Source organism: Perca fluviatilis, chromosome 17, assembly GCF_010015445.1.
Source record: "Perca fluviatilis chromosome 17, GENO_Pfluv_1.0, whole genome shotgun sequence".
Classification (NCBI taxonomy): domain Eukaryota; kingdom Metazoa; phylum Chordata; class Actinopteri; order Perciformes; family Percidae; genus Perca; species Perca fluviatilis.
In genome coordinates, this window is record NC_053128.1 from 34,220,862 (window position 1) to 34,231,205 (window position 10,344).

The window sequence follows — 10,344 nt, forward strand, 5'->3', positions numbered from 1 at the left end:
CGAAACTTGAGGACTTGGGAATTCCTTTTGAAGACTGCAGAGGACAGTCATATGACAATCGGGGAAACATGAAATGCAAAAATAAGGGAGTTCAAGCCAGGCTCTTAGAAAAGAATCCCAGAGCTCTGTTTGTGCCATGTGGGGCGCATACATTGAATTTAGTTGTGTGTGATGCTGCTAAGAGATCTGTTGATGCTATGAGTTACTTTGGTGTCCTGCAAAAGCTATACACATTATTTTCAGGCTCCACCCAAAGATGGGCCATACTGAAGAACCATGTGAGCATCACTTTAAAGATGTGGGCAGAAACAAGGTGGGAGAGCAAAGTCAAAAGCGTTGAGCCCATGAAGTACCAGGGAGCTGCCGTGAGAGAGGCTTTAATTGAGGTGAGAAACCACACCAAAGACCCTGCTATAAAGGCTGAGGCCCAGTCTTTGTCTGAGGAGGTGGGGTCGTACTGCTTCAGCATCTGCACGGTTGGTATGACATGCTATCTTCAATACAGCATGCCAGCAAACTCATGCAGTCTCCTAATATGCATATGGACCTAGCTGTGAGTCTTTTGAAGAAGACTGAGCAAGGTCTCCAGAGCTACAGGGCAAGTAGCTTTGTGACTGCACAGATGGCGGCCAAAGACATTTGTGAAGAAACGAATGTGGAGGCTGTTTTAAAACAAAAAAGGCTGAGGTCCACAAAGTGCCACTTCTCATATGAATCACATGATGAGCCTATCAGTGATGCACTTAAGAAGTTAGAGGTTGGATTCTTCAACGTTGTCGTTGATGCAGCCACGTCAGCCATCAAGGAGAGATTTTCCACATTGGAATAAATTCAGGGTGTTGACACATTTCCCAAGTCTTGCAGATGAGGAGCTGGCAGAGCAATGTGAGGCACTAGGCACCACACTGCACTTTAAGGGGCACTCTGATTTGGACAGAAGAAAGCTTGTGCAGGAAATTAAGAACTTCCCTGACCTGCCATCAAAGACCATGAGCCTCCTTGAGCTCATCACTTTTGTGCATGACAAGGATCTATCAGAGATCTACCCCAACTTTTGGACTGCTCTCAGGATTGCACTTACTCTACCAGTCACTGTGGCTCAAGCAGAGAGGAGCTTTTCCAAACTAAAGTTCAAATGATCAAGTCATACCTGAGGTCAACCATGTCCCAGGAACGGCTCACTGGCCTCGCCGTTATCAGTATCAATCATTCAATAGGGGAGCAGATTTCATACAATGATGTCATTGATGATTTTGCATCAAGGAAGGCCAGAAAGGTCAGGTTTTAGATTTAGTTTGTGTTTTCTGTTCATAGTGCTATAGTGAAACAGATTCTCTTTAGTGTGTTTTCACATTTGTGTGATGAAGAATTTGTGCTATTTACAAAATTTATTCTATATTTGATTTGTATATTTTTCTTATTCTCTCTGCTCTTGTTACATTTTTTTATATATCTGATTGTATATATTTTTGACAAATTTATGTATATAGTGTATATTTATTTTTTAGATTGTGCACCTTAAAAGTGTGTTTGCTGTTTGCAATAGTTAAATAACAATCTTTAGTGTGTTTTCACATTTGAGTGATGTAGGATTTAGAATATTTATTCTATATTCTATTTGTGTATTCTTAATATTTTATATTATTGTTGCGATCTGCTCTTGTTACAGTTTGTATATATCTGATTGTATATATTTTTGGTATATTTATGAATATAGTGTATATTTATTTAAGTTCCGATAACTTACTGTCATATTTTGTGCAGAATTGTGCACCTTAAAAAGTGTGTTTGCTGTTGTAATTGCAATAGTTAAGTAACTGGATTCTCTTAAGTGTGTTTTTTTAATGTTCTAATGAAGGATTTGTGCAATTGAGAAATGTAATTTTCTCTTTCACTTATGTTGTAATAAAATATAACTGCAGAATTTGGTGTTTTTCTTTTTTTTGGGGGGGAGGGGGGGCGCTCGAAGGGGGTCTCGCCCTGGGTGTAATTCAATGTAGAACCGCCCCTGTGAACAAACCATTTATAACTATGTGAACAAATACTTTACTCATGATGAACTATGTATGAACAATTAATAAGTAATAATGGACAAACCATTAACTAATAGTTAATTAATGCTTAATAAATGATGAATTATGGATAGTTATTATAAAGTGCTACCGGTTAGGGTAGTTTACTAAAACTGAACCAACATAACTGAGATCAACTAGAGATTTGTCCTGGCCTTTTCTTCTTCAAATATGTAAGGGGTTTGTGCAGTTATTATCATTACAGTTTGGACAGTTTATATTAATGAAGACTGGGTGTGTGTGTGTGTGTGTGTGTGTGTGTGTGTGTGTGTGTGTGTGTGTGTGTGTGTGTGTGTGTGTGTGTGTGTGTGTGTGTGTTCTCAGATTAGAACTGCTGAACTCAAGTAAACAATGTGTATATAGATAAAATGTATGATTATCTAAACATTTTCTCTTATATTCATAAGGCCAAGATGAACTCTGTCTTATGAATGGTTATGATTTTATGTGGAGATTTCACAACAATCTGCAGAAATGTTTATTCTTTTTTAAAAACAATTGTGTAAATAACCAATTTATTGTTTGACTGTTTTATATTTGGTAGTTTCCCATCAGAAAATGGTCAAATGTATTTACTCCTTGTTGTTGTTTATATGTATGTTTGTTCTTATGCTTTGGCAACACAGATGTTTTTTTTGTCATGCCAATAAAGCAACATGAAATTGAAAATTCAGAGAGAGAGAGAGAGACAGAGAGAGATAGATTTTGATTTTTGAAAACAGCTTTATTTGCCACTCTGAAAATATATAAACTACATGAGCACATCTCCAAAGGTCAGTTTCTCTTCTGAGACAGTACAGAGAACCTGGTTAAACCCCCAGACCTGCTGGAACGAGTTCAGGTCTCCAGCAGCTTTATAAAAGCTAAAGTCCACCAGCAGTCTGGATTTGATCGCATTTACACACACAAGGATAGCATCCACATTTAAATCGCCCTCCTCCAGCTCACATACACCGCCATCTTGGCCTGACCCAAAACAAAATTCAGAACCTGGCACTTGTGCTTGTGATGGTGACTGTAATTAAAATCACAGACAAAAACCTGTTTGCTGAAAGCCTCCCCACATTTGTTAAATACAGTTTGTAAAAACGAAATTACAGCAGAAAGACACTGACACTCTCAGTCCACAGAATGGACATTTGTCCTCAACCGCAGCATTTATAACGGACACAAAAGAGTTCACCGCAATAAGAGAGAAAGAGAGACAGAGAGAGACAGAGAGAGACAGAGAGAGAGAGAGAGAGAGAGAGAGAGAGATTTAGATTTTTAAAGGAACTTTATTTAATCAATGTTCCCTTCTGTTATATACAAAATAAACTCTGTTCAACAGTCCAATAAATACATACAGACATAAACACTCAACTACATGACATCACCTCCTGAGAGAAGAGGAGCTGGTCTCCTTCTACAGAGCACAACACATCACCATGAGCCCAGATCAACCTGAACTGATCCACATCCTTCATCTCTGCATAATAATTAAAATCAATCCTGATTCTGGCTTTCACCATCCGAGCAAACAGGAGATTTACATTAATATCAACAGAGTCATCCACCTTCCTCTTCCTGCTTACACACACCGCCATCTTTGATTGGCCCAAGATGAAATTCAACAACTTTTATATTTTGCAATCTTACTGTACCTGAACCCAAAAATGAACATATGTGTGGAGAAGACCTCCCCTAATTTACTGAACAGCTTCTCCAGCAGTAAGAACAACGGAGGCAGACGCACACACTCATCCCTTTCCTCCCGAAGCCGAGAAGCGAGAGCTTTGGACAGGATCTTGTAGTCCCCACACAGCAGAGAAACAGGTCTCCAGTTCTTTATCTCCTGCAGATCTCCCTTCTTCGGCAGCAGGGTGATGACTGCCCTTCTGCAGCTCAGCGGCAGACGTCCTCTGCTCAGGCTGTCCTGGAACACCTCCAGCAGATCCTCTCCAATCACGGGCCAGAAGGTCTTATAAAAATCCACAGGCAGCCCGTCGATGCCTGGTGCCTTCCCGTTCCCCAGGCTCATCAGAGCCACATGCAGCTCGTTCAGGGACAGTTGGTCGTCCAGCACGGTGTTGTTATCAGCTCCCACCTGAGGAAGGCCATCGTAGAAAGGAGCAGCTGACTCAGCGTCTTCCACATACTCCTCTCCGAACAGGTCTTTATAAAACGACGTGGCATACCTCCTTATCTCAGGCGTCCCCGTGATCGTACCTCCATCTGCAGAGCGAAGGGAGTGGATGATCTTTCTCTGCCCGTTCTTCCGCTCCAGACCAAAGAAGAATCATCCATCTGGGAGGCGTTCATGAAGCGGCAGCGGACCAGAGCCCCCTGTGCTGTGATGCCCAACAGGTTGGCTAAAGCAGCCTTTTTGACTTTAAGAGCTTCAACCTGCCCTTGATTTCCTGTGGAATCCACCAACTCCTGTAATTCCACTACGTCAATCTCTAGGTCTTGAAGAGACCTGGTAATGTGCTTGGTGACATTGCGAGTATATTGCTGACAAAAAAGTTTCACCTGAACCTTCCCAATATCCCATTTAGTCCAAAATATCACTGACATATATAATATATAAATATCCATATAAAGCACTTAAACATGATGTTTCCTCAGCTTGTTAATCGGTTTGTACACACTAGACCAGTGGTGTAGTCTACGTGATACGCAGGTATACGGCGTATACCCTCTAGGAAAAGTCAAGGATTTCCATATACCCACTTACAAAAGCGCGATGATACGTAACAACATCGTTGTGACAGAACGTTCTCACTTTCATTCATAAATTCACCCCGTCTGTGTTGTGAAGCACTGACGTGCCCTGGATCTGACGCGACGTCACTTAACGTTACTAAGCAACAACAAGTTGCATTCTTTGCGCGGCCTTTCCTTTCTCACAACTAGGTAGAGTTTGAACAAAGTTTTAAAGTAACGAGATATGAAACGTAAATAGACCCAAATAACACTACTTCAGTGTTTTCATAAGTCCGTCCCTGAAGCTACTGCCGCGTCGGGTGACACTGCAGCTGCCACAGATCAGGATGACCCGATCGTAAAGCCGTAAAGCAGTAAACAGAATACAATTGTTTATTTTTCCTTGTTGGAGATGATGAAAGAGATGGTGAGAACTCGTGGCCAGCATTGTGGACTGAAAGTCAGGTTAGGGAGTTTAAAAACAGGCCTTCTTGGTTAGAGTGTAAGGACAGAAAGTTCGGTAAATATCAGCACCCATGCAAACCTGATATAAGCAATGGAAATTCATAAGGTCAATGACTATGCAAATTAGAGTAAATTCTTAAATCTTAAATGTGCATTACTTTACACAATTAAATTACTATATGGTAATGTTAGTTATCAATGATCAGATAATTAACTAAAATAGAAAGAGTGGAGCTTTTTTCTCTTTTCGTCTGCTTTTTATGCATTTGTTTGCCATGGTGTTGAAGATTGTACACAGTATGATGATGCTAATTATTAGTCATGGTTTTGTGTGGCATTGTAGGGTGTCGATTAAATGGCTCATTTGTGTGATATCCTGTTGTGTTCAGGTTCGGTTGCGTTTCTCAAAAAGTTAAATCTGTTCTCAACTTTAAGTGTTGTTTTTCCAGGGCTTTAAATAAACGCCATCAATACTGAAACGTCTGTTGTCCGTGTACAGTTCACTTTAGTTGATAGAACAATAGCCAGCAGGTGTGAATGGGAAGTTGATCAAAGCACAAGTATTGGAAGTGATCATTTTCCAGTACTATGTAAAGTTGATATTGATTTTATGGGCAGTGGTGGCCTAATGGTTAAAGAAGTGAGCGTGTGACTGGGCGGTCGCTGGTTCAGACTGACAGGATAAAATCTGGGTGGGGAAAGTGTAAGAGGAGTGCTTGTCCCTCCCTCATCAGATCAGACTGTGGTTGTACTGGGCAGCTTCCAGTTATGAATGTGGAACTGTGTGAACATGAAAGGTCATCATTGCAAATGAGAAGTTGTTCTCAATCGACTATAAATAAAAATTAAAAATTAAAAAAATTGTGTTTTAAGAAGACAAATTGGAAGAAATTTTCTAAATGGTGTATAGATGAATTAAATTAAATGCCTGAAGAAACAGATCAAAGTATTGATGAAATGAATCATAAGTTAAGTATGGTTATCATTGCAGCAGCAAGCCAGAATATTCCTAACAATATGAGCCAAAGGGGAAAACAAATTAATGTCCCATGGTGGAATGGACTTTAAAAAAAATCCCGCACGCTGACCATTATGCAAGCAATTATTTATTTAGAAAATACAACGTTTTGGTCTTAGACCTTCATCAGGTAAATTGGTCTAAGACTGAAACGCTGTATTTTTTTAATAAATACTTGCTTGGGTAAAGTGTGCGGGATTCATTTTAATCTCCTGTCTTTTTTTATTTTTTTGGTTACATCCTACACACCTGCCCGACGAAAAGAGGTGTGCAAAAAAGCTTTCCTACCCATGGTGGAATGGAAAATGTACAGAAGCTTTTAAGATGCATGCACACTGCTCCAACAAACGCCAACAGTTTGGTCAGTGTGGGCCGGCCGTCTGTGTTTGTTGGGGTTTGTTGGATGGAGTTGGTAGAGTTGGACATGTCCAGTCTGGTCTGGTGGAGTTGGTAGAGTTTGACATGTCCAGTCTGGTCTGGTGGAGTCGGTAGAGTGTGACATGTCCAGTCTGGTCTGGTGGAGTCGTTATAGTTTGACATGTCCAGTCTGGTCTGGTGGAGTCGGTAGAGTTTGACATGTCCAGTCTGGTCTGGTGGAGTCGGTAGAGTTTGACATGTCCAGTCTGGTCTGGTGGAGTTGGTAGAGTTTGACATGTCCAGTCTGGTCTGGTGGAGTTGGTAGAGTCTGACATGTCCAGTCTGGTCGGTGGAGTCGTTATAGTTTGACATGTCCAATCTGGTCTGGTGGAGTCAGTAGATTTGGACATGTCCAGTCTGGTCTGGTGGAGTCAGTAGATTTGGACATGTCCAGTCTGGTCTGGTGGAGTCGTTATAGTTGGACATGTCCAGTCTGGTCTGGTGGAGTCATTATAGTTTGACATGTCCATTCTTGTCTGGTGGAGTCGGTAGAGTGTGACATGTCCAGTCTGGTCTGGTGGAGTCGTTATAGTTTGACATGTCCATTCTGGTCTGGTGGAGTCGGTAGAGTGTGACATGTCCAGTCTGGTCTGGTGGAGTCGGTAGAGTGTGACATGTCCAGTCTGGTCTGGTGGAGTCGTTATAGTTTGACATGTCCATTCTGGTCTGGTGGAGTCGGTAGAGTGTGACATGTCCAGTCTGGTCTGGTGGAATCGGTAGAGTTGGACATGTCCAGTCTGGTCTGGTGGAGTCGGTAGAGTGTGACATGTCCAGTCTGGTCTGGTGGAGTCGGTAGATTTGGACATGTCCAGTCTGGTCTGGTGGAGTCATTATAGTTTGACATGTCCAATCTGGTCTGGTGGAGTCGGTAGAGTGTGACATGTCCAGTCTGGTCTGGTGGAGTCGGTAGAGTGTGACATGTCCAGTCTGGTCTGGTGGAATCGGTAGAGTTGGACATGTCCAGTCTGGTCTGGTGGAGTCGTTATAGTTTGACATGTCCAGGTGGTCTGGTGGAGTCGGTAGAGTGTGACATGTCCAGTCTGGTCTGGTGGAGTCATTATAGTTTGACATGTCCATTCTTGTCTGGTGGAGTCGGTAGAGTGTGACATGTCCAGTCTGGTCTGGTGGAGTCATTATAGTTTGACATGTCCATTCTTGTCTGGTGGAGTCGGTAGAGTGTGACATGTCCAGTCTGGTCTGGTGGAGTCGGTAGAGTTTGACATGTCCAGTCTGGTCTGGTGGAGTCGGTAGAGTGTGACATGTCCCGTCTGGTCTGGTGGAATCAGTAGAGTGTGACATGTCCAGTCTGGTCTGGTGGAGTCGGTAGAGTGTGACATGTCCCGTCTGGTCTGGTGGAATCAGTAGAGTGTGACATGTCCAGTCTGGTCTGGTGGAATCGGTAGAATTGGACATGTCCAGTCTGGTCTGGTGGAGTTGGTAGAGTTTGACATGTCCAGTCTGGTCTGGTGGAGTTGGTAGAGTTTGACATGTCCAGTCTGGTCTGGTGGAGTTGGTAGAGTTTGACATGTCCAGTCTGGTCTGGTGGAGTTGGTAGAGTTTGACATGTCCAATCTGGTCTGGTGGAATCGGTAGAGTTGGACATGTCCAGTCTGGTCTGGTGGAGTTGGTAGAGTTTGACATGTCCAGTCTGGTCTGGTGGAGTTGGTAGAGTTTGACATGTCCAATCTGGTCTGGTGGAATCAGTAGAGTGTGACATGTCCAGTCTGGTCTGGTGGAATCAGTAGAGTGTGACATGTCCAGTCTGGTCTGGTGGAGTCGTTATAGTTTGACATGTCCAGTCTGGTCTGGTGGAGTTGGTAGAGTGTGACATGTCCAGTCTGGTCTGGTGGAGTCGGTAGAGTGTGACATGTCCAGTCTGGTCTGGTGGAGTCGGTAGAGTGTGACATGTCCAGTCTGGTCTGGTGGAGTCGGTAGAGTGTGACATGTCCAGTCTGGTCTGGTGGAGTTGGTAGAGTTTGACATGTCCAGTCTGGTCTGGTGGAGTCGTTAGAGTGTTGACATGTCCAGTCTGGTCTGGTGGAGTCGGTAGAGTGTGACATGTCCAGTCTGGAATGAAAAGAGAAAAGAGATCATGCGGTCAACAGTGTTGCCGTAGTAAATCGGACTCCAGTTGAAGTTTATAGCCTAGCTACATCCTTGACACATATATTCTATAGTCCTAATAGTAATATACAGGATTATATTGCAATCTCTTAGGCCTACATGTAGGTGTACTTATATTTAAATAAACACACAGTAGCTGAGTTTATGCAGTGTCTTTTATTTTACTCGTGTTTTTTTCATGAGTCAGAACGAGGCAACAGCTGAGGGAGAGTGCGTGTCCTCCGCCCCCCGTGCTGGACCCGGTCTCCTGACAGCAGAGGTGCTGGAAAAACAAGCCGAAATAACTCGGTCAATGGTACAAATAAATTGTTCACGTTCAAAAGAAAACGTTTCATAAATGACGGCCAACGTGAGCGGTGCCTACAGTGGATAAAACAGTGTGGACGGCCCCACACCCAGTTAAAAACTTTATTTAATCAACACAACAAGTTCAACAACGTGTAACATGATGTTTAAATGCTAAGTTGCCACAGGCAGAACGTTTACCTCATGTAGGCTAAATAAGATATACAGTCTATACACACACACACACACACACACAGACACACACAAACACAGACACAAACACACAGACACAGACACACACACACACACTTATAATTATAACATAATTAAACAATCCTTTCTTCAAGCTGCAGAATGTATGTTCACTAGGGGTGTAAGAAATAATCGATACACTTTAGTATCGCGATATTTTCAAAAACGCAATATTGATTTTTTTTTGTTTTTTTCTTGTGTTTTTGCAACACAAAACGTGTTATGTGTTGGATGTACCCTGTGTAGGAATAGTGCAAGCATTTTTTTTATTATTTTTATTGACATGGACAGATGTCTTTTCTTTTTTCAGCCTGCACATAATGTGTTCTGTATTGTGACAGGGGTGATGTATTTTATATATTTATATATTATGGCCTACGCAAGCATATAAACATTTGCTGTGAACCTCAATCCCAAACTGGCAGTTTGATTTTCTGTGTACTGAATTGTTTACATAAAGTAAACTTCTTTGACTTTTATGCACATCATGTCTTTTTTTAAATATTAGTTTTTCTAAAATGATACTTTAAAAAAAATCCAAATATATCGTCTTATGCACAGTATTGAAATATATTACAATATATTGAATCGTGACCCATCGTATCGTGATTCGTATGGTATCACCAGATTCTTGCCAACACACAGCCTTAATGTTCACTGTTCTTTGAGATCTTCCTTCATCTTCTCCAAGTCATCGATGACTTTCTGACAGAGATCAGCTGACTGGATGATGGAGTCTCTTAACTTTCTGTCCTCTTCAGGGGTCGCAGTAAGTGTGAAGACTTTCTCCATAGTAGACAATACTCCGTCACTTCTTCCAGGGATAGACAGACTCCTCTGTAACTCCTCCATTTCTCTCAGAGTGATTTCAGCCTGAACTTCAGCTGATCTTTGCTCCAACTTCTCACACGTCCTCTTTATTTCTTCCAGGTCGTTCTTCAGCGGTTCAACAATCTTCATGAACTCTTTCGCCAGTTCTTCTACTTTCTTAACACTTCCACTCTCTGACATCCCTTTTGTTACATT

General features: G+C 42.0%; 1 protein-coding gene across 3 annotated transcripts in view; it reads right to left on the reverse strand.

The window, feature by feature from the left end:
- Window positions 1–9,149: 9,149 nt before the first annotated feature.
- The window catches only part of LOC120545303, a 10,289-nt gene continuing 9,094 nt past the window's right edge, over window positions 9,150–10,344 (reverse strand). For all 3 annotated transcript variants that reach the window (XM_039779544.1, XM_039779545.1, XM_039779543.1), the window contains one exon: window positions 9,150–10,344. This exon is cut by the window's right edge. In XM_039779544.1, coding sequence (XP_039635478.1) covers window positions 9,973–10,344 — 372 coding nt within the window. In that variant the 3' untranslated portion in view covers window positions 9,150–9,972.